This window comes from Ambystoma mexicanum, chromosome 10 (assembly GCF_040938575.1).
Source record: "Ambystoma mexicanum isolate Mex_15411 chromosome 10, UKY_AmexF1_1, whole genome shotgun sequence".
Lineage (NCBI taxonomy): Eukaryota > Metazoa > Chordata > Amphibia > Caudata > Ambystomatidae > Ambystoma > Ambystoma mexicanum.
In genome coordinates this window covers 1,515,245,507-1,515,271,377 of record NC_090932.1, presented here as the reverse complement: position 1 = coordinate 1,515,271,377, position 25,871 = coordinate 1,515,245,507, and the positions used below count along the sequence as shown (strand labels likewise).

General features: G+C 45.2%; 1 protein-coding gene across 1 annotated transcript in view; it reads right to left on the bottom strand.

Annotated features, from left to right (window-relative positions):
- DNAH10 (dynein axonemal heavy chain 10) overlaps positions 1 to 25,871 on the bottom strand; it is a 2,725,177-nt gene that overhangs the window by 1,393,343 nt on the left and 1,305,963 nt on the right. The window contains exon 34 of the mRNA XM_069619694.1: positions 6,795 to 6,947. Coding sequence (XP_069475795.1) covers positions 6,795 to 6,947 — 153 coding nt within the window. The remainder of the gene's footprint in view (positions 1 to 6,794; positions 6,948 to 25,871) is intronic.

The following is a 25,871-nucleotide window of genomic DNA, read 5'->3' as shown; positions in this document are numbered from 1 at the left end:
AAAGAACCACAGTAAGGCAGGATAGGCAGAGTTCTACTGGAGAGCAAGGAAGTCAATTGCAAGGCCCACTCTTGGAGAGAGCAAGCAGAAGGGGTCCAGGTTCACCAGTGGGGTTATGCCCAAAGAGTCTTTGTAGATAGTTTACACAAAAAGGATGAAATTAAAGTCAGGAAAAGTTAGCTAGGTTGTGCCAGGCCAGCCCAGGTTAGAAAGTCGAGGCTTTACTGTCACCCCGAACGATCTGTCGCAAGGGAAGCCAGGCGGGACACAGTACCTTAAGTGTGAAGGAAGCTCCAGCGGGGGCAGCTGTTCCTGGCAGCAGGTGCAAGTCGGTGTTTCGTCCAGAGGAAGAAGAGGTCTCGCCGTGGAGGAAAGATGAAGGTCGTTGCACTGCCAGGGAAGAAACCAGCCGCAGAGTTCTCCGGTTAAAAGGCACTACCCTTCTATTCGCGGTAGTGGTAAACCGTGGTATTCTGGTTGCCGGGGTGCTTGGCACAGGCAAGGCGGCCACAAGATGCTCCAGAAAGGTGAAAAGAAGGCAAAACTGGTTATCCCCACCAGTCAAAGGAAGAAGACACTCCGGACTGGAGATCTCCTCTGTCGTCGGGAAAAGTGGTGAGACGGTTCAGCAGGGCTCCACCGGTGGTGTCGTCGTTGCAGGTCGACTCAGCTTCTCCCTCCTCGGATTCTTAGGTCATGTGGCGACTTCTGAAGTTCCAGTCCCCAAAGCCCTGCAGCAAACCCCCATTCACTCAGCCTAACTGTCAATCAAACATGCTAAGTGGTGAGTCGGCCAGCTCACCACTTCGGCCAATCACACAAGAGTGCGACTTGAGTAACCAAGGTAACTAAGTCCAGGGTGTCTAAACCCCCTCCCGCGCCCCCTGTGGTACCCAGACAGAGTGGCACCACTTTTGGAGGCTTCTGTGGAGAAGCCCGCCAAAAAGTGGAACAAAGGGCTCGACTAGGGTTGGAGTCACAGAAGAGAACACAAACGCCATTTTAGAATCGAGTTCTGGCAAAAAATACCAACCGGTGAATTAATATTAAATAAATAAACCGGCGGTATGTTCGAGGCTAAAGGAATTAAATAATTAAAGTTGGTAGACTCGAACAATGGGAAAATCCCATAGAGATATATTTGCGGTCGAATATAAAAAGTAGTATCCACTGCCACCAGCCAAAACTCGATCAGGGGGGACGGAGACGTGCCCCCTTGAACAACAGACCCCGGGGCAATCGAATTGCCCCGACCAGTATGTCCACAACATGATGGTTTGTACTGGTTTCTGTTCATAATTTGGGACTAGTAAAGCCAATGATGACTTTACATGCCCTGGGAGACAGTAGTCAGTCCCAGGGTATGGAGTCTATGTTGGGGGGTCGCTACGACACCCCTGGGTTACGGAACGGAGGGTGCTGTGTAACCCACATAAAAAACACACATGAGACCCTATGGAGTAAAAGACCACATAGCCCATAAAACACATGGAAAGTGAAAGGAACACCTCAAGTCATGTCTAAGAGTGGGAGCAAAAGAGTCTCACTCCTAGCAGGAGAAAAAAATAAACCCCAAAAATCCAGCAAAGCTGCTGGGGGACTCACTATGTTTGGGAAATTAGCCTTACAGAGAATTCTCCCTAACATCTTCATGTTGCATTTCCGCTCCTGCGTGCTCATTTCCAGAGATCCTCTGCCAACTCTCTAGTGCTGTAATAACTTTTTCTGGTACGCTCCCATACCTCGTCCCAATTTCTGGTCCTGAAAAGGACTTACCTGGCCAGCTGCAACCTACTGATACTGGCAGCTGTTACTCACCCTTTCTGCCCTGGGCCTTGTACCTCAACCTCCTCCTCCTTGGCACAGTCACCCCTTCCTCTTAACAGCTCCTCCTTCTCACTAGCACCACCTTTGTTATCCCCTTCTCCTCGTCTCCCTTTCCAACACTTTTCTCAACAACACCTTTGTGAACTCAGTGTCCCTTGGTCAATTTCACTCTCTTGCCATTTCCGAGTCTCTTTGCCACTGCCACCGTCTTGTAGAGCCCATCATCCTCCTCAACACAACCTCCCATCTAGTATCTCATTACTGTCTCTTCCGGGATCCTCTCTCCCCTACCTCCTTGAGACCTCAAATACCAACCCTATGGGCTGCCACTTGTAAGGTCATCTACCAAGACCTCTGTCCCTCTTCAATTATCTAGACTGCAGCAATATCTTGAGGTAACCACCTTCTCCTCTTCACTGTTGCTACCACTTCCTGGTGTCACCACCTCCTCTGTGCCACTGTATCTGCCAATTCCAGAGGTTTCTACCTTCTCATTTTCAGTATCACCACTTCTTGATTTAACCACCGCCTCATGTTCCTTATTTTCGGTTTTCACTTTTTTTCCGAAATATGGCGAGATTGTCGGCCCAAGCAAGATTCCATTCTATAGTATAGCTTTCAAAACAGCACTGGATCTACCAAATTTCATAGAATGCTTTCGGGTATGCATGTGCTTCAGGCAGCAATAGGCAGGTCATTGTTGCCTAGAAGATGCTAGTCACATAAAACGCTGCATGATTGTAAGAGGGGAGGAGCCATACAGTGCTTTATGGGTCAAAGTGAGTAGCTTAAAGGAAATTCTACTCTTGAGAGATAGCCAATGTAATATCCGGAGCACAGGAGAGCAATGGGTTGATCTAGAGGTGTTGGGGACAATCCTAGCCATGGAGTTCTGCAAGATATGCAACATTTTAATAGACAATGCATTGGAGCCAGCGCGCGCAACCCGACCTGGTTACAAGGGATCTGGGTATTCCTTTTTTTTTACTTACACATTTTGTTCTTTTTATTATGTCTTATGTTAACTAATGTTCTTGTTTTTAAAGTACATTTTATTGAAAGATGCATAAAATACAGAAAAATGTAATGCTAGGGCTAGAGCAAGACTGAGGACAATAAATATTAAACGTAAAGAGCATCAAATACGTGAAATATCGATATCACAAAAATGATGATCCCAGCACAACATCATGAACTGTAAGCATGACATTTTACAACAGCAACCCCTGGAGCCCCGCATCTCCTCAACAAGAGGGGAAACAAGAAGGATGATTAACGGGGCGTGAAGAGATGAATGGAAGGGAAGGACAAAGAAGGGTCTTTTCCATGACATATGTGGTGTAGAGGGACCTGAAGTGAGACATCCGCATGGCAAAGAATGCTGGTCAGAGCTTTTGTGGAAGGAAAGGGACACCCGGGGGAAGACCCAAATCAAGGTCGTCAGCCATATTGTTCCAGAATATGTTCACAAATCACCTTGTATGGTAAGGGAGGGGCACTACCAAATTTCACTGGTTGTTTCTAAAGTTTTGCAAGCAACAGGACCTCGTGAACTCCGTTTTTCAAAGGCTGCCCAGTGGTCCCTCTCCATAAATTACAGTTACATAGCTCAATATACCACCCCGCATCCCACTGGGTCAAGGTGGCACCTCGTCTCCTGTGTGACCCCTTTTGTAGTCCCCAGAACTATGCAAGGCACTTCATCACACTTAATCATTAAACTCCAGTTTAGAAGTATTGCACAGGTTTAAATAACCTTATATGGATGTATGCTGTTGTTTTGTCCAGTATACTTTTTTTGTATATCTTGTATTTATTGAAGACATGTGTTTCAATTAGAAACGGTTACAGAAACGGTTACAGATGTAAACGCAGTAGACTTTTCAGGGTGTGTTTCAGGACTTTCTCAAGGAAATCAAAGAATTAGAGAGGGATGTTTAGAGGGAAGGCTGAGCAGTAGTTATGGGGACTGAGGATAAGGGTGGCCGTAAGAGATTTAGCAGAATGGTAGGGGGCGTGTCTTAAAGATGATAAGGAGATTGATCCTAGCATCAGTGGCTATAGAGGTGATGAAGTGTTGTAGCTTTAGATGGTGGTTGAAGAAAATCCCAATGTTGAATGCTTTGGGAGTGGGAGCTACAATGTGAGAGGGAACAGAAATATGGAGGGGACAAGGGGAGGTGTTAGGAGCTGGAAGAGAGTACACTTCAATTTTAGAGGTGTTGAGAAAAAGGCAGGAAAGGGCATCCAGTGACAGAGAGCAGAGGGACAGTTGGGGATCAATGGGGAGAGATCAGGGTTAAAGAAGAAGATAGTTTAGGTATCCTCTGAAAAAATGTTATAGGGGAACCCAGTAGAGGACATTGATGGTTTGTGGAGGAAAGGAGCCCACAGGAGTGCAGGAGTGTAAGCTAAATGGAAGATGGGAGCCAGTTCGATAGGTGAGGTGGGGGAGAAAGAGAGAAGGATGAAAGGCTGTAAGGGTTAGTTAAGTGGGCAGGAAGGAGTTTGGATCTTTGCGATTTTGGAAGGAAAGAAGAGGGGAAAGTTAAGAAGTCTGATGTAGTCACTAGCGGCCTGTACAACAGAGAACACCTGGGGAGGTAACAGGGCTTATAGGGAGGTTGTTACCTCAGCAAGGTAGGGAGTATTGTCAAATCTCTTGCCTAGATCTGAGTTTAGAGGGAGGGGGAGGCCACAGGGGCTTGGTGACGCCCCACACTACTCAATGCTAGACCCAGTAGTGGTGTAGGAAGAATCTCCTGGCCTACCAACCATGCCCCAGCAATTAGGCTGTTAAGGAGGCTCCAAACCTGAGTGGTGTAGATAAATGCCAAGCAAGCAAGTGTTAAAGTGTTATAGCCCTTCTCAAAATCATCAATCACTAACTCTACTTCCCACAAGTTAGTCTTGGCAGTGATTTTGCAAAGTCTGGAGTGTCAAGAAAATACTATCACACGAACACCACAAGCTAGAAAACGCAAGGTGTGGGCTAAAATGGGATTCCCCAGTAATTCAGTCTAGCTGGGCAACCATGCATCAAATGAACGCTTGGTTGGCCAGGTTCTAGTCATGTGGCACAGCAGCATGTACAGATATTAATCACAGAGCTCTGTGGTGGCAGCCCTGCTCCATACATGCTCAGAATGGAAATCCAAGTGGCCTGCCTTAGTCAAAGCTTGGGTTGCATCTCCATGAACGTAGGTAAAGGGATACTAGAGCAACACAAAATCTGCAATCATAGTTAGACCAATCAGTTCTAAAGCTTAATCACAGCCCACAACGGAGTGCAGTTAGGCATGGCAGTCCCCAAGGGTGAGCCTTTTCCACCATATAATTTGGGAGCGATCTGGGAGTAGGGTGGATGGTTTTGGAAGGAAACAGATTTGTTGAGACTTGAATGTGCAATAAGGTGGAGGTGGAGCATGCAGACTGAGTCTGGAGAGAGGTGGGAGAAAGGAGAGGATGAGTGTGGTGGAGAACAGAGAGGAGATGTGGAGAACCATCAGGAAGAAGGTGGTAGATAGCGGAAGAGAGAAAGAATGAGGAAAGAGGCAACATCAAGGGGAGATCGGAGGACTACATTGAGGAGGTGAATGTAAGAGATATAAGGAGTAGAGGGAAGGAATAAACTAACAAGGTAATTGGAGGAGAAACCCAGAGGGAAGGGAATGAGTACTTTGAAAGGTGATTGGGGGACATATGGTAAGGGTAGAGAAGGAGTCTAGTAAGAAGGGGTTTGGAGGAGGCATCGGGAGGAAGTAGGAGGAAAGCACTCAGGAGGTTGGAGTAGTAGATACTCAGGATGTGGTTGAAAAACAAACCAGCAGAGAGAAGATTGTAGGAGGTGAGGAGAAGGAACAGGCTTTTTGATTGATTGATATTTTATTTCTATCGCGCTCGTACACAAGTGTTTCAGAGCGTGACAAGGCAAGGGAGGGGAACAGGGGAGAACAAAACAGCGATCTTACTAGGACCAGTGACATTGAGAACGCGCAAGTGCATGGGAGAGGTGGGAGGGGAAAGTGCATGGAAGGGGGGAGAGGTGGAAAGTACGAAGCAGAGGAGAAACAGATAAATAACAATAAATAAATAATAAAGGCAACAAACAGTGGTTATGCAGCCAGCAATTTGCAAGTGCTAGGTGCTCTCTAAATTTCTGAGGGAACAGAATTTAGTAAGGGTGGAGGCATATGCTTGTGGACAGGCATCAATAAGGCACAGGTGGAGGTGAAGCAGAGAGGCAGTGGAGAGGTGGAGGTGCAGAAGGAGCATACGGTTAACAAGGAAGTGGAGGTGTAGACTGACTGAAAGATGAAGGAGAAAGGGGAGTGAGCAAAAGAGAATGGAGGAGGTGAACATCAATGAGGAGGGGGGAGAGCATAAGAGGTTAGAGAAGGAAGGTGAACATCAAGCAAGAGAGGAGAGCGTAAAAGGTAGCATAAGCCATGAAAGGCTTTCTGTCAAGTATTACACCAGGCAATGGAACAATTTGCAGACTGTCATGTAAAGTTGCAAATCCAGTTTTTAATAAACATGACCAGGATCATGGCATATGACATAAGCCATATTCAATTTCTATGCTTCATTGCTTCACAAGCGCAGGCAAAGAGCCAAAAGGAAAAAGGCCTATTTAAGCCAAAGTAAGCTATTTGACTGGTCTTCCCATCATACAAGAATTCGGGCCTTTTCTTAGAGAAAATTCAGAAAAAGGCTTTCACAATCCACAAAATGCAAATTGCATAAGCGATTGGGTTAGTTGTGATTAAAATTAAATCCTTTGCCATACCAATACCTATTTCCAATTGCATGCACAATATCACTTTGACCTGTAGTTACACCCAATACAGAATAATTTGCAATTTGTGTTTATCCCACAATTTGAGGATCTGTTGTATTTTTGCATTACTTTGCATATATCAAAGTATTTGAGCTAAAAATAAAATCAAACTAGTTCAATACTGTACCTGGAATCTTTCAAGGTGATGCATAAGAGCATTTCGAATAGTCTGTATCTGTGATGAAATAACAGACAGCACAGAGGCGTCGATTCGATTGAATTCATCAAAGCAACCCCAGGCCCCACACTGGGCCAAGCCAGAGAAAATTTTACCAACTGCCTAAAAGAAAAAAGAGGAGCACAGTTTTGTTACTGCATTGAAGTAGTAATATCAAGTGCACAAACATTCCAGGTAAAGTGTTTGCCTTTCAAGTAGCTATAAATAATTTGCTGCATACCTGTGGCTTCCTTGAAATCTAGAAGCAGTCCACAATTAACATATCTACAGCAGGAGTAAAAGGATTCCACACCACATTTCACAGTATTAATTGACAAGTGATGGTGAGACAGTTGTCTATTTATAAATAATTCTCAGACGTTTACCTGAATATTGCTAGCCATTTGACTCCTTCACTTACAATCAATCACACCATCACTGGCCCACAGCTACCCACAAATTAAACTTCATAAAACACACAAAGTCACTCACAAAGCTACTCAAAACACAGCCATTCACCACACCGCTTATCCACATCCACTTAGCAAACCACTCGCCATGTCTCTGCTGCTGTTGACGGTTGCCTAGCAACCAACACCAAAGCTCATTGGTGTACCTCTTCATTTCTTACGCTCGGTTACGCCGGAAGGCATGAGTTGGCATCCTCGATCAAGGCACCGCTTAAGGCACTTGGGCCTGTCTGTGCTTGTCCGTGACTGACTGCTGAATGGGCCGCGTCCCCTGCTATATCAACCACATACATGAGTACATCACTTGTATCAGCTCATCAGGATATAACTGTCTAAGAGTTCCTCTCATTGCCCGGTAGACTACGTATTCTTGCCGACCACAAGCTTCAACACCCACTACTACTAAGATTTTGTGGCGTGCATCTGTTAACGACTTTTCTACTAAACAGTGTCACATGCCAGTTACCCATGCTATGACTAATTTGTACCCTATCCCTGCCCTGTATCTCCTTAAATGTTAGCCAGCTAGTTACTGAACAGTCTGCATCTTACCTGCGTGCGCTCACCCTAACACTCTGTGCACCCATTATCAGCACTGTGGTATTAGTAACCTGTATTATCTTGCTGAAGACGTATTGCCCTACATACATTTGTGCCCATGTTAGCATATGTTCGCCGAATACCTTTTACGTATAAGTTGACTGTGTGCCTCTAGCGGCCTCTAATTGTACCTTTTGCCTAGTTCATGGGCCCCTATTCTTAAAAAATATCTTTACTGTACGAACGTGGACATATAGCCAAACAATATAACTGGAGCTGTTCTTACACTACTTGACCGTGCAAGCCTCATACCAAAGTCCATTATTGATCACCTCGTTGATTGTTTGCGTCCCCATGCATCAGTACAGCATTGAGCCTGACGCTTTCAGTTTGTGTATTTCTTCCACATAACAGACAAGTTAATACCTGCCGTAAAATTGCATTTGCTTCCCTCTTCAAGCTCAAGCTGCATGCAAATTCAACTGCCTATTGTACTGCATAACTGAGCTGTATCCAGTACTTAATAATGCCCTAATGTTAGGCCAACCTATGTACCTTTAGATTGCAGCCGCTTTATACCTTAATTGCATTGTACCTTGAACTTGATAATGTTCGAATGCTAGGCCAACCTATGTACCCTAGATTGTAGCAGTTCTGTACCTTATTTGTACTGTGTATCCTTGAACGTAAAATGTTCCAATAATAGCTAAGCCACTACATATACTCCATCTGCCTAAGCCGAGCCCTAACCATCAAGATGCATAATCAAAAATACTGTAACTGGCAGCCTATCCTAACAGATTGCACCAGAGTATCATTGTTATTTGTCCAGACTTGTGCAAGTCGGCAAATCCACAGACTGTTCCCTTTATTCAACTCATACGAATATCCACAGATAAATGTGTAAACTGAGTTTGTACTATACAGTACAGTAATAGACATGATGCCATTACAAATAAAGCTGATCCTAGGTTTCCTTAATATCCACAGCCACCTGACTGAACTACTTCTAAACACTGAAACAAATACTCACAATATGAACAACATGAATGCCCCAACTGGCCGCAATACACCTCTCATACACCTTACCATGACAACTCAATTGCCTCCATCGAATGATATCCCTCCATATAAATTCCTTCAACCCTGTATCAATGCAGCTACACACAGCCCACCGAAGCTCCCTTCATTTTCCAGCACCTCTTACCGTCCTGCCTTCCACTCTAAAACATTGCTGCACATCAAATAATTCGAACACTACACCATATCAGACCCTGATCCAACCTTAACACGGCATTTAGCACCTACTTGCGTCCTATACCTATTACAACAGCCCCTAGAGTCGGCTCTAGATTTCCACTACATCAGGTACAAAGGTCAACAGCCTATAACCTAACTACTACTGCAAATCTCACCACTACTGCCAAACTTACCAAACTGGTTACTAATTCTATTAATGTAGGTCTCATCAATGCTAGATCCCTCCAAGCACATGCTTTGGACATAGTGGACATCCTAACCCTTCATGACCTTGACATTATGGCCATCACTGAAACTTGGCTCAATCCCACCTCAGGCCCTTCACTAGCACTAGCCTTACCAGACAACTACAGTATCTTATGTTCAGACAGAGAGGCCAACGCTGTCAAAGGTGGCAGCATTGCATTTATCTTTAAATCAAAGCTGGAGCTAAGAATGATCAATAAACAACATTTAACATCAACTGAATTACTCTCTATCAAACTAGCCACTTTTGCCACATCCACTATCACTATGCATTTGATCTACCGACCTCCTGGATCTACCTCAACTTCCGAAAAAGATATATCACACCTTCCATCCACTAATACTAAAAGGAACTCTCAAGTGATAATCCTAGGTGATTTCAACTTAGGCCTCCATGACCCTAAAGACTATAAAGCATCCTCCCTCAAGGACACTATCTCAGAGTTAGGATTTACACATCGCATAACCAGCCCTACCCACAACAAGGGTAGAACACTTGACTGGCTTGCGGATCTCAACTGCAGCATTAACATACTGGCCAACACTCCATGTGCTTGGAGCGACCACCACCTAATCACATTCACCATTGACAAAGCAGCACCATGCTCAAGCCCCAGCCATGCTGACAAGAAGTAAACAGAACCTCACCTTAGAAAATGTGCTTCCACTTCTTCGACCTATCACCCATCCTACTACCCCCCCCCAGTCGGACCTATTGGGTCTATATAATGACACCATCCTTTTATTTATTTATTTTTTAAACATCTCTTTATTAACTTTTATTAACCGGTTCACATCAACATCCCACGCCCTGGCAATTTCACGCCCATGAATTACAAGCCCATCAATTAAAGAACAGCAGTTACCTCCACATAACCCTCAAGATTCTTTTGGCGCCCCTGTAGATTGTCAATCACACCCCACTGCCCTGATTACCGGCTACCGAGGTAGCCCCCTCCACCCCTCCATCATCCATCATCCATCATCCATGTCTTCTTCTCTTGCCAACAGATACACCATCAATGGGCCCCATATGTCCTTAGGTCTATTCTGAAGTCCACACAGGGCAGCATAGTCTTTATCGGTATCATACAGCCCGAGTAGGTCCTTCAGCCACATTTTCACCCCCGGGGGGAGGAATGTGTCCATCTCACGAGGATACATCATCTAGCTACAATTATACAGGATGCTAAAAGCTTACTACTCTTTAAGGGTACCCAGAGACCATCCCAACATGCCGCATAACATCGTGCACGGGACATTCAGCCCCAATATGTCTGTGACGGTCTTGAACACCCCCTTCCAGAAAGGGTTGAGAACAAAACACTCCCATAGCATATGAATTATATCCGCTTGGTCCTCCCTACACCTTGGACAAGCAGAAGACTTTGTTGCATCAAACTTATGTGCACGCGCCAGTGAAACATATACCCTGTGAAGTGTCTTAAGTTGTATTAATTGCAGCCTAGAACTAAATGCCCCTGTATGCGTGGTTGCACATATTCTCCCCCACTGCTTATCTCCCAGAGTGACCCCGCTGTCTCGCTCCCATTGCCCCCTGCTTGGGGGGGGATCTCGTTACGTATCTGCCAGTATCATTTTATATAATGTCGATACCACTCCTCTACAACCCTGGGAGTTAAGTATATAATGCAGCAGAGGTGTCGATGGGGGGACCTCTGGGAAAACCGGGGACCACACCTTAAAGGCCGCCCTCATCCTGTAGTACTGTAATGTGAGTTGAAACAGCACTCCTAGATCTCAAGACACAAATTCAGATACTAAAAGATAAAGGGAAATCTGCCTTACTTCTATTACTCGACTTATTAGGAGCATTTGATTTAGTGAACCATGAAATACTTTGTAAACACTTGTCATCTGCCGCACATTTCTCAGACAAAGCCAATGCATGGATTAAATCATTCCTCAGCAAAGATCCATGAGGGTCTTTGCACCATTGGCGTCAGCTTCACCCACACCAGTTACCTGTGGATTCCCACAAGGGTCCTGTGTGTCCCCTCCTCACTACAAGGTATTCACCAAACCAAATTTGACATACTTGACTATCTGGGTGTCACATATACAAATTATACAGATGACACCCAGATACTCATCCCTATCACTGGTGACTACGTTGTAGACAGTAAAATAATGAATGACATCTACAGTATCATTCAAATATGGATGGCTAAGCATGGTTTATGTCAAAACAACGATAAAACCGAGCTACTACTCCTTGGCACCCCAACTAAACTAAAGAAACTAGGAACCTCCTTCAAATCCTTCAACATCGACAGCAACATTATTATGGTAGCCAAAGATGTAAAAACATTAGGCATCCACATCGACTCAGCACTCTCACTCACAAGACAAACCAATGCCTTAGCCTCATCAACAGCATGCACTTGCAAGCTTATCACAGCCTGTCGTCCTTACCTGACTACAACAAACTGTATCTCAGTAGCAAGAGCATTAGTGTTATCGAAGCTTGATTATTGCAATGCACTTTATTTAGGAACTTCCCAAGACAACGTCAATAAAATGCAAAATAATGCAGTCAGATCTGCTTGTAACATTCTGAGGAAACAGCATATTACTACACCTAGACAGAACAGAACATAAATTGGCTTAACCTTAAGCAAAGAATAGACCTTAAATCATTTTCGCTTACCCACAAGTGTCTCAATAATCAGGCACCCTCTTACCTCTGCAATACCCTCTCACGTCACACATCACTGCGACCCAGTAGAACAGCGCAATGACACTGTGTTGTCATCCCACGATTTAACCAACAAAGGGCGGGTGTAAACAGTTTCCCAGTCCTTGCATCAAAAAAATTGAACTCCATGCCTATCTCCATAAGAGAAGAACCTTCATTCTTGATCTTGCGCAATAAGGTCAAAGTATGGTTTAAGGATCAAGGCCATATCTGACCTACTTCATTTCATAACACATACTACTCGGTACAACATTTCTGTATATAGGCCTTAAACTGTATATTCTTTGCCTTTCCCTGTATATAATTTGTCTAGGTTTTACTATTCACTTTTCGTCTATCTATGTTGTATCATTATTCCTTGTATACTATTGTCTCTATTTCATGTAAGTTGCAACGGCCAGATGCCCCACGGTTTTGGCCGCGCTATACAAATAAATAAATACAAATACAAATAAATACAAATGTCAATATTGGGAAGCCATTCAACGGTAGTCAAAATACTTGCGAAACCATTCACTCTTTTTATTACATTTGCACGGCACTGGGTGGTACTACCCATACCTGCACTGCCACGAGGGTGACCTTCATCGGAAGTTATGGTGTCCAGAGTATAAGTGGCGTTACCCGCCCCAAGCCCAATAGTTCCTTCAATACTATCCTGCCACTGCAGGGTTGGAATATCTTGAGGTAATTTAGAGCAGGAGGGGAGGAATTAACGTTAGGTTAATGAGAACCCCAGAATATGGATATGATTGGCTGGAAGGCGTACAGTACCTCCTCCCGACAGGATAATTATACCAGCTAATCATCAAGGCTTGGGAATATCTCCACACATGCCAACTGCAGATAGACTGCAATGACACCCTTTACCTTGGTAAAACCTCTTTGGGCCAAGTCAGGCCAAAGGCCAACATCCTGAAATGTCAGTTCTGGTGCTCGGCTACAAACTGCAGGAACCTTCCATGGACTTCTAAGCTAGGCGTGTGAAAATAAGCATCCTTTATGTTCAAGGACACCATCTTTTCTCCTTGGTACAGCATTTCCAAAACCTGGCACAATGTCACAGATTTAAAATTGGCCTTTCAAATGCATATGTTTATGTCCCATAGGTTTGAAATAGGCTTTGACATTTCTGGCTCTCTTTCTGGAATGGGAAAATATCTCAAGTAAAGCCAGATAAGGCGTTTTTCTTCTGGTACCTTTTCTAGAACTCTTTTTTGTGCCATTTGCTCGGCTTCCAGGAGCAGCTCTGCTTGGTAAAGCTCCAGGTGTTGCTGCTGCAGAGAGCATGCTGTGAGAAAAGTCAAGATAGGAAGACTTACATTTCCTTACAATGTGTAGGACCACTGGTCCAGTGTCACAGCTTTGTACTACTAGAAAAAGTCCCCCAGCCTGTCTCCCACAGGCACTGTGTGAATTGAGGACACATCAAAGCAACTTCACAGAGGAAGTCATCCCCTGCCCTCGCCACAGTATTTTAACAAGACCCGAATGGCCCTATTTTGCCCCTCTCGGGTCCCTTGGAGTCAGTCCTGGCGCCGTTGGCATCAGGCTCACATGGCAGGTGCAGGTTTCAATGGGCAATTGACTAGCATGGCTGCCCCCACAAGGACCAATGGGTAACTGCAACAAGCAGTCTAGCATCTAGGATGGGGCCCGCCCCGAAGGCACCTGGGATACCGGCTGGGTATTTAAAACACGCCCGACTCGAGGCACGCGCTTTGCGTTATTCTGCTCTAGCAGCGTGATGTTCACCAGGTCACCAGGTCCTGCTCAGCATCTTGGTCTGCACGGGCCAGAGAAGACGAAGAACCACAGTCATCCTTACCTGCCCAGCCTCAGCGCCTTCCTCCATCCATCCAGAGTCTTCTTGGACATCATTACCTTACTCTAGCAACATCCCTGAGAAGGACGACGAGAATAAAGGCCCCAAGTAAGCTTCCTTACCAAGCTCTTCTGGAAGGCCATTGCCACTCGAACATCGTGCACCAGCGACTGGTCCTGATCAATCACTTCTTCCAGGATTCCTCCCGCGGCCTGCAAGGAACAACAACACAGGTTAGACAACTTTCAAGGACGCTCTCAGCGCAGCGCTTTGCGCATTGCTTTACCTTCTCGAGCTCTGCCACCAGTATCAGCTCGTTCCACCATCATCCCTTCAGCACCTGCAAGAAAGAAGGAGAAGGTTATTCGGAACAACTACAATTACAGACATTTATTCTTAATACGAAAGACTTAACTGAAAAGTAACTCGGCGGAACGGTGCCCGGCGACAACGCACCCCTGCCTAGAACGGCAGGACGGAGAGCGCACCTTAACGAAAATCAATGTGAGACAAGTCCCAAGGGGAACCGCAAGGGGAACACCGGGAGGTGGGTCTCGTGGGAAGGAGTAGTATCCAAAATCCACCTCCTGTCTTCTAGAACTGACCCCTGGCAGCATGAACCCCGGAGAAGGTGCACTGTTCCCAGAAGCATCCATGACCAGTCGAGCGGCTTCCCTGTGGATACAAGGTGAGCGTTACAGAACGCAAAGCTGTACTTAATGATCCACCCGGGCGCCTAGTATGGAAACCTCTGAAACAGACCTGTTGGCCCAATTGTTGGGGCAGTTACGCGCAGAGGTCCATTCAGCCTGACAAGAAACTAACGCCTTCCAGAGAGAACTAATTGTGGCCAAAGAACGAACTGACAATCTTGGCAGACAACTCCTTCAATCGCAAGCCGGACAAGTCCCGTTGCCGGGAGTCGGCCGTTCAACGCAATCTCCAGCGAGCAATCCGGTCCAGATCAACCTACCTGGAACAGTACCATTAGCTCTTCCGGAGCGATTCTCAGCGGACCCCCGACGATATGCGAGCTTCATGAATCAGTGTTGCCTCCATTTTCTGTGCAGACCTGGGGCATTTCCCACTGACCAATCGCGTGTGGCCTTTGTTTTATCCTATCTGAGTGGGAGTGCAGCAGATTGGTCGGTGCGTTTATCAGCCCGAATGATCCCCTGTTACAGGACTTCAGAGGTTTCGAGCAGGAGCTTGAAAAGCTCTTCGCCCGGCGCTACCATGGACAGGCTTTAGATAACAAACTCTTGTCCCTTCGTCAAGGAAGCCAGGATCTGCTGGCATACATTGCCACTTTCGATAGACTGGTGGTCGAAGCAGATTGGCCAGAGGACAAACGGACCGCCTTGTTCCACCGGGGTTTGCGAGGGGAGCTAAAGGGCGTTTTGGCTCAAGTTGTGGACCCACCCCGGGATTGTGCCGAGTTCATTAGCTTGGTGGTGCAACTGGATCGGCGACTGCAAGATAGGAAAAATGACCGTAGTAAGCTGGATTCTCGTCCCATGGTCGTGCGGCCCAAAGATCAAGCCCCACAGGGATCCAAAGGTGCCACTGAACCCGTGCAAATAGGAGGAGTCAGCCCCCCCCTTGACCAAAGCCGAGCAAAAAAAAGAGGAGAGAGCTGCAGTTGTGCCAGTACTGCCGGAAAGCCGGCCACTTCCTTAAAGAATGTCCCGTCAAGCCGCCTAGAAGAACCGTCGGAGCTACGGATAAGGAGACCTCCGGTGAGGAGTCGGAAAACTGCCAAGCCCGGCAATTGTAGGGGTCCAATTGTCGAGCGAGGAGATTCAACTACAGACCTCCCATTTTGCTCTACCCGTGATCTTAATCACCCACCAGCAGCCATCAAATATGTACTCATTGGAAGCTTATATTGATAGCGGAGCAGTGGGGAATTATATAGATCAGGACCTTGCAGCAAAGATGGGGCTACAACTCTGCCCTAAGCCATCCACTGAGACTGTAACCATTGTTGAGGCTCCGAGATCGCCTCGGGTCCTGTGTCCGAATGCACCACAGAGCTCACCCTCCTGTGCGAAGATTGTCACCGAGAAATCATCACCTTTCATCTTATCAAGGCACCGCAGTTCTGTGTAATCTTGGGAATGCCGTGGCTAGTCGCAGCACACTTGCTACCCAAAAGGACGGAAGGGGAAGCATGCTAGTTCTCCCGTTTGAGGGGGTATTGTAGGTGTCCTTGGAGGGGTTGCGACTATGCCAATGCAATACCAGGACTTCCAAGATGTTTTCTAAAAGGAGCAAGCAAATACCCTGCCACCCCCAAAGGCCCTACGATTGCCAGATCGATCTGTTACCTGGAGCCCGGATTCCATCTGGGCATATTTACGTCCTCACTGAACCTGAAAACCAACACCTGAAAACGTACCTGAAGCAATACCTAGCCAATGGTTTCATCCGCCCAGCCAAGTCATCGGCCGCGGCTCCGTTATTCTTCGTACTGAAGAAGGAAGGAGACTTGAGAACGTGCATCGACTACCATGCATTGAACCAAATCACCTATCCCCTACTGTTATCCCCTACTGTTGATCCCGGAGTTATTAGATCAGGTCAAGGAAGCCCAGATTTATACCAAGTTGGACCTTAACGGTGCCTACCATCTAATGCGTATTAAAGAAGGGGACGAGTGGAAAACGGCATTCCGTACCAAGTATGGCTTATACGAATATCAAGTGATGCCGTTCGGCCTGTGCAATGCCCCAGTTGAGTTCCAATACTTCATGAACAATGTTCTTAGAGAGCTCATTGATGTCTGCGCTTTAGTTTACATCGATGACATCATGGTGTATTCGTCATCTGAACAAGATCATGTTAAGCATGTACGGGCAGTCCTGACCAAGCTTCGACAACACCACCTCTACGCCAAGCTGGAGAAGTGTTTGTTCCATGTTACGCAAGTAGTGTTCCTGGGCATCGTCCTTTCACCTAAGGGCATACGAATGGACACTCACAAGGTCGACGCCATCCTCAACTGGCCAGCGCCAAATTCAATCAAGGGAGTTGACAATATGCTAGGTTTTGTGAACTTTTACCGCCATTTTATTCCCGGGTTTTCTCAAGTAGTACACCCGATTACTTCATTATTGAGGGAATGCAACAAGACGTTTCGTTGAACAGAAGAAGCTGAAAAGGCCTTCCAGGAACTCAAGGCGAAGTTTACCACCGCTCCAATCTTGCGACATCCACGCCCAGACCTTCGTTATGTAGTGGAAACGGATGCGTCCAGTATGGCAATGGGTGCAGTTTTATCGCAAAGGGACTCACACACTGGCCAAATACATCCAGTGGCCTTTTGGTCACAAAGGTTCTCGCCGCCGGAGCTCAATTACACCATCACAGACAAAGAGTTACTAGCCATTAAGGCGGCCTTCAAGGCTTGGCGACACTACCTGTTGGGGGCCAGACACACCATCACTGTAATAACGGATCACAGAAATCTCCAATATCTAAAGGATGCAAAGGCTCAATCATCTCGCCAGCTAGTTAAAAATGGCAAGGCTGATGCCCTCTCTCGCATGGGTACCGATGAGGTGGTGCACCTACCTCTGGACCCCGTGGCCATCATCCCAGGGGACAGAATCTTGGGCATCACAACCACCATGACTCAGGACAAGCTTCTACACCAAGTCCATCAAGTTTTAACCGAGGAGCAACTACGAGTATGGGGTTCCAGAGGGGAACATTACTGTATTAAGGACCATCTGCCTTATTACAGAAACCGGCTGTTCGTGCCGGTGAAAGAACTTCAAGAACAGGTGATCTCGGTATACCATGACTCCCTCATGGAAGGCCACCCAGGAATTGCTAAAACCTTGGCTAAGGTGAAAAGAAGCTACTGGTGGCCAACGTGGCATAAGGATGTAATTGAGTTCATTTCTTCTAACGGTATCTGTGCCCAGAACAAATTTTCCAAGCAAAAACCCGCTGGACTCTTACACATTTTGGACATCCCACCGGCCCCATGGCACACGCTATCACTAGACTTTAATACCGATCTCCCGTCATGTCAAGGTTACAACACCATCCTGGTGATCATGGACTTGTTTTCTAAAATGGCCCACTTCTTCCCGTTCAAGGGTCTGCCAAATGCATCCGGTCTCGCCAGAATCTTCCTCGAGCACGTAGTGCGCCAGCATGGATTCCCTTCAGTTTTAATATCGGATTGTGGTACCCAATTTGTGTCCAACTTCTGGAGAAAGTGTTGCTCATTGGCCCAAATAGACATCCGATTGTCCACTAGCCATCACCCCCAAACAGACGGTCAAACGGAGAGAACGAATCAGACTCTCGAGCAATACTTGCGCTGCATGCTTCATCAGGCGGAAGGGGATTGGAAGGATCTTTTATGGATCGCCGACTACGCTTATAACAACTCATTGCACAGCAGCACTGGGAAAACGCCGTTCTTTACGGTATATGGAAGGCATCCTCACACTTCCGAGCTAGACGTCCCTAAGACCTTAGAAATGCCGGCCGTCACAACCCTCCACATGACCATCTCACAGGCTTTCAGGAGAGCTCAAGAACACCTGCAACAAGCCAAGGCACGCCAGAAGAGGTACGCGGACAAGCATCGCACCAAAGCCCCTGAATACCAAGTAGGGAATATGCCTCCAAACATATACCTCTAAAGGGTACTCGGACATTTCGCCCACGGTTCTTAGGACCATACCCAGTTGAGTCCATCATTAATCCAGCTGCTGTAAAGCAGACATTGCCTGCCCACATGCAGATACACCCGGTGTTCCACCTATCTCTTCTGAAGCCGGTCAAGCCGGGAACCCAAATAACTACTCCACCAGGACCCGTAATCGTTCATGGGGAACCCGAATACGAAGTAAAGGACATCCTGGACTCCAAGTATGTAAGAACAAAACTCTACTATTTAGTGGACTGGAAAGGATACAGTCCACAGGACAGGACTTGGGAGCCCAGCGAGTACATCCATGCTCCACGCCTGCTTCAACGTTTCCATCGAGAGTATTCCTCCAAGCCGGGGCCGGACAGGAGAACCTCCTTGAGAGGGGCCTTAGCGGGGAGTGCTGTCACGACCTTAGTCTCAGGCCAAAGAACTCAGGCTCTCTGGCCCTCACCACAGTATTTTAACAAGACCCAAATGACCCTATTTTGCCCCTCTCGGGTCCCTTGGAGTCAGTCCTGGCGCTGTTGGCATCAGGCTCACATGGCAGGTGTGGGTTTCAATGGGCAATAGACTAACATGGCTGCCCCCACAAGGACCAATGGGGAACTGCAACTAGCAGTCTATCATCCAGGGTGGGGGCCGCCCCGAAGGCACCTGGGATACCGGCTGCGTATTTAAACCACACCCGATTCTAGGCATGCGCTTTGCGTTATTCTGCTCTAGCAGCGTGACATTCACCGGGTCCTGCTCAGCATCTTGGCCTGCACGGGCCAGAGAAGACGAAGAACCACAGTTATCCTTACCTGCCCAGCCTCAGCGCCTTCCTCCATGCATCTGGAGTCTTCTTGGACATCATTACCTTCCTCTAGCAACATCCCTGAGAAGAAGGATGAGAATAAAGACACCAAGTAAGCTTACTTACCAAGCTCTTCTGGAAGGCCATCGCCACTCGAACATCGTCCACTGGCGACTGGTCCCGATCGATCACTTCTTCCAGGATTCCTCTCGCGACCTGCAAGGAACAAAAACACAGGTTAGACAACTTTCAAGGACGCTCTCAGCGCAGTGCTTTGTGCATCCTTTACCTTCTCGAGCTCTGCCACCAGTATCAGCTTGTTCCACCATCATCCCTTCAGCACCTGCAAGAAAGAAGAAGATTATTCGGAACAACTACAATTACAGACATTTATTCTTAATACGAAAGACTTACCTGAAAAGTGGAGTCGCAGCCGGTCTGGACTCCAGGCCCACGCCAGTGAAGTAACTCGGCGGAACGATGCCCAGCGACAACGCGCCCCTGCCTAGAACGGCAGGACCGAGAGCGCACCTTAACGAAAACCAAGGGTAGAGAAGTCCCAAGGGGAACCGCAAGGGGAACACCGGGAGGTAGGTCTCGTGGGAAGGAGTAGTAGCTAAAATCCACCTCCTGTCTTCTAGAACTGACCCCTGGCAGCACGGACCCTGGAGAAGGTGCAGTGTTCCCAGAAGCTTCCCTGACCAGTCGAGCGGCGTCCCTGTGGATACAAGGTGAGCGTTACACTCAATGGCTTTCTACAGGACTAATTCCTCTTAGTGGTACACTTGTTGAAACACTTTCTGTGACGATACCGGCATGCTCCAGTACTGCTGAGCCATGAAGAACGGTTTTTGGGTGGCAGGCAAATCCAAAAATCTAAATATCGAGCAGCCGGCCTGCAATATTTTTTAAATTTCTCCAGTGTGTGATACACTTAGTCCCCCAAAGAACTTGCCACATTAGAAAGGCATATCCAGGATTTTAGCCTGCACATCCAACAACAGGCTGGGCAGGCGCAACCATCCATGGGGCCTGAAACTAGGAGCCATCTGTTGCCATTTCTCTAGTCAGAGTCCACTGTATACAAACCCATCCGACTAGGAGGCTTCAAAGCCATCAGCTACTAACTCCTTCATAGCTTCACAACCTGCCACAAGGCCACAAGGCATACCGATAGCGACCTAGCAGCGCCACTGCATTGACTGACGGCATGGCCAATGACCCAGAGATGACTATCTTTATAGCCATTGCATCTATATGCTTGCACTCCTTACCACGTCACACTACCACTTCAGAGAGGTGTGGCCTTCCTCGGTGCATGACAGCATTCTTTGATGACTGAAGCAAAATCAACTGGGAGTCACGATCTGCAGATATATCTCAATACAATGGTGAAAATGTGCACCTGCAAAAAAAGGCAAAAAAAGGCAAAATGGCGGGCACCACCTAATCTTCCTACCTTCATTCAATGTTTATAAGTTTTATCCAAAATAGGAAAGTGTTCCTTAATGAGTTTTGAGGTGCAGAGCGTCATAAAAACCTAGAGACACCTAAGTTCAGAAAAAAACGTAAAAACAAAAAAGTGGAGTGTGACACACCCCACTAGACGGTTGCTCTCTCTTTTGTACCTCTGACTGAGGTATATCCAAGAGTAATATACGTATCTCCACACTGAAGTACTCATTCTCTACTTAAAATGTAGTCATGTATTTTTCCATTAGGTCATAGCTCAAGTATGGAAGATAATAAACCACCACGTTGGGCTCATGTAAAACAGAGGGGGATCACCTTAATGTAGCCAATGCATTTCGGAGAGTATTTATCTCCTTCATCAGGGCCATGCCCCCTAAGCATCAATCATTATATTTAGATTTTGCAAAACAAAAATTACATATGTGTGTGTATAAAGCAAAAGTTACATACCAATTGAAGTATTCAAGAAATTTCCAAGACCAAAAATTGAAAATAAAATAAACAAAGTACACATAAGTGAAGTATTTGTAAAGCACCCATGCATAATCTCAAAGCCAAATTAAATCATTCGTTTCTCCTTTCCTAATCCTCACATAATCCAAGTAAATACCTCATTAGTTTCTTTCTTCTCGAATTCACTGAACCGAATCAAGTTCGGCGTAACAGCATGATGTCTACTGGATTGTCCATTTTGGGAACGTGTACCAGTCTCTCTGTGCTGTGCATTTATACTTTGGTGTTGTTTGTGATTTGGGTGCACTGTGTGCTTCTTTATTTATATAGGTCATGTGCACTCTTTTCTGAGCCACTTGTTTCACTTTCAAATGGGCGCAAATGTTAAAGGGCATTTTCTGGAGAAAATTCTGTGGTCTGGTTTTGTGAATTAGGATAATGATGCACCTTTGCTCTCTTTCTGTGGTGACCCCCCATTGAATGCTTAATTTGGGCCATTTGCATGCATTCCACCGACTTTGTGCATCTTTTGCCCACATTTTACAATCCTTTTACAAACTGGCGAATCTTGGAGATGTGTACCTCTGTGAATGTGGAGCATCTATTTCTGGCACGTGTGTGGCGTATCTCTGAATTGCACACTTTTTTATTTTATTTTTGACAATCTGGTCCCAAGTCTCTGCAGTTTTAGTGGTGTGAGTATCATGTTTTAAGATCACTGAGCCCTTCTCTTTTTCCAGTACAGACCATACACTCTTTGCAATACTTCGTTACTGTGATCTACAGGAGGTGAAGACCTGTAACACTTTTAAGGTGCAGACTCTGTGGACAATAAGGTTTTCGGTTTTCAGATGGGTTAACTTTCTGAAGTGTGTGGCCCTTTTCTGCTTGAATCCCTAAGGCAGAAGAAAATGGGGACCCATTTCACTGCATCGCAAAAATCTTTAAGCAATATGATTTGGGGATAACCATGCTCTATTCCATGTATGAAAATCAGAAAAACTGGTGCTAAATGCATTCGTTCAATTTGTAGCACTGGGTCAAATATTAGCATATGTGAACCCTGGGAGCTGTTGGCATCAAGCTAAACAGACTCTTCCAGAACAAAATCAGTAGAAATTGTAACTAGCTCCCAGCAATTTGGATCTGTGGAGGTCACTGTTAAATACTCCAATATCCCAATGCTTTCATCAAACGCCTACAAAATAACATAAAACAAATGTACTAATACGCTAGACAAAACATATGCTCCTTGTCAATACCAGATCAGTTTTCAGATGTGAACACAAAATCAAGTACTCCATTTCCAACAGCACTGTCTTCTTATAAAAAATCTGTTTTATCCCTGACACTAACATCCTTACTGACTCAGCGCTGCAGAATTATCCCATACACACACTTTTGTCTGGAATTCAGATGCAAGCCACACCTGTACATGACTAGCCCTTAATAAGAACATGGACATTCTTACCCTACAACCTACAACATCAAATTGCAGAAAACCCTCATCTTATCATTTTGTTACAGACAATTAAGAAAAAACAACACATTATTAAGAATCAGTAATGGGCTTTCAGCTCCATATACACCATAAATATCAGGAGACTGGTAATTCTTCAAGACTTAAAAATGTGGGAGAACACCACCTTTGAGTTGACTCAACATACATCAAAGATCTAAAATGCCAACGATTACATAGAATGGACAAACACCACCAAGACTTCCCTTGGACACCCCATCTACTTGCAGGAAAATGCACTATAGAACCCTACAGGGGCGGATCAGCTACTGATCCCTTCTTTATCCCTCCCCGTTTAGCAATAGCAAAGAATACCTACAATAACTACCACTTTGATCAGACGGTAAAAAACTACAATCGCTATTCTTCCAAAACACAGTTTCTACGAATATATGCAGTACTTTCTTACTGTGATCTCCAGAAGATGAAGACCTCTAATGAAGATTCTAAGATATCACAGTACTGCTGCATAATATCTCACTAGAAGAATCCTGGATTCCCTCAGCAACACTATCCTACAAACATCAGATGCGATTACATTCCTCCATGAAACACCCACCTGTAAGAAAAACGATAACTGTAAAAGCAACACTGTCAAGTTAAAACAAATAATACATTCTGGAGATGATCATTATTCACAGCAAACTATCAACACAACACCACAAGGTCATCTTCAAGGAAAAGTAAGACCACATCTTAAGACAGTTCCGTAATGCATTTAAAATTAATCAAAAACATTTTCCAGTCTATGAAACTTACATGCCAAAACCACTTCTCCACCCACTGCATGAATCCCATTCATTTTACATCAGACTGTTTCACTGCTTCTTTTACTAAATCATGCTATCTGGGTTGACATTTAACAGAATGTTACATTTGAAAACTCTCCTGAAACAAATAAATGGCACTGATGGACTAAAAAATGACAGTATGACAAATTGCCCATAGGAATGCAAATGAATATTAATTATTGGTGTTAATAGACTAGAAAACACCAGAGTGAAAATTGCCCACAGCTATGTCAGTGGTTATGATTAGTTCAAAATCTTCCTTCAGTCACTTTTTTGTTTTAGGCAGCAAACACTGCAGCAGAACCGACCTTGCCTGTTCCGGATGATCGTATGCCAGAAGTGTTCTCAATAACAAGTTATGAGAAGGCAATTCTCCATTTAACCCACAAATCTTAAAGTTATTGTGGGAGCTCCCATTTCCTTGGAAGCTCTGACCTGATAACCCTATTCAATTCACAGACAGAAATGTGTTGTGGATCTTTGTGCACCTTACCATTCGGAGAATCTGCCAGACAGGTCAATAAGACCCGTGTAAATTTGCAACCATTCCAAAAACATGTTGAAACAATCAGGATTCATTGTGTAGATTATTTGTATAGTTTTAGACAACAAATAACAGGCCAACCATATGGTTGTACTATTTATATGACCAATCTGTTTTCCTATCTCAAGTTTTTACAAAGCAACTTTTATTTAAAAAAACTTTTCTTATTTGCAACTGAGACAGCTAATCTGTCGACTCATCATTTTATTATAAGAATGTTTTCAGTGACCTGTTATTCATATCATGCATTCATCTCATTGATATGAGGTGTCCCCAAGATAAGACAAAATCAAACATATTGAAAAAATATATTTCACATTAATTGTAAAAATCATTCACATTTAATAACAACATACATCTAAACGTCAGAATTATTCATGAAATAATATCATCATCACACCAAAAAGGAAGAGAAAACAAAAACAGAACCTTTTTACAATTGCACATTTCACAACACGCAATAAATCCCAAAGAATGTTTTGCCCAAAAGCACATTCCTCCACTACACAAAGGTCTTGTATGCATTATATATACTCATACAAAACATTGAAACGTTCACTTTTTACTTTCAAGATCAAGGTAAGAGAATCACTGACTATAATAAAGGAGCCCCCATCTTCAAGATGCATCCAAGCTATTAGTCTTGGCATCTTACTTTAAAACAATTTCTGATCATATATTTTGTATATGCTTCTCCGAACCTGTGGCTGGTTTCAGCTACAATGGAGCAGGTGTCATTTGGGGGCCTGGCCCTCATCAGGGAGAAAATTATCTTCATGGGGATTCAGGTTCTCTTAGTCCTTGTTATCCCTCCTTCACAACTGGTTGGGAACGCCTGCATGCGCAGGCGGGTTGAATATGCTGGCTCAAAAAGATAGCTGCCCCTTTAAGAACCTTAACACGATGAAACTATATTGCACGCGTGTGTCGCTCCACACGCCAGTGCCTACTGGTGATTGTGATAGAGTATATGCTTTTACAGGGGATGGCTGGGTGGGTGTTGTGAAGGAGGGAGAGCAAGGACTAAGAACCAGAATCACCATGAAGGTAATTTTTTAATGTCTGTTGTCCTGCTCGCCCTCCTTCCCAACTGGTTGGGACCAGACTAAAAAGCCTAAAAAATAGTTATAATAGGAGACAGCATATACGCGATTCAAGCAAATAAATTGCGAAGCACCTCTTGGCCAAAATTAGTATCTTTCCTGGAAGATGCATCCAAGGCGTAATGCTTGCAAAAAGCAATTGGAGTAGCCCAAGTAGTATCTCTGCACATTTTTGCAACAAGAACGTACCTAATGAAGGCTACTGATGCTACCTTGGCTCTTGTGCAGTTGGCCCGAAAACTCTGCAGAGCCGAAAGCTCCCTCACGTCGTAAGCCTTTGCAACACACAAGGCAACCCACCTGCCAATTGAAGCTTTTACAGCTTTATTCCCAGGAGAGAGGCCACCAGAAGTACCAAAGAGTTGGGCTGTTTTTCTGAATGGTTTGGTTCTTTCTAAATAGAAATGTAGAACCTGTGACAAGTCCAGATTATATAAGGCCTCTTCGCCGGTGAAGAATGTGGTCTGGGATGAAAAGACCAGAAGAAACCTTTCAATTTAGAGGAAATTCCGAAACAATTTTAGGTAAAAAGGAGGGCACTGTAACAAAGGGCTACCTTATCCCTATGAAAAATCAGATAAGGTTTCTTTGAGGACAAAGCATGAAGCTCTCCTACTCTCCTTGCTGAAGTAA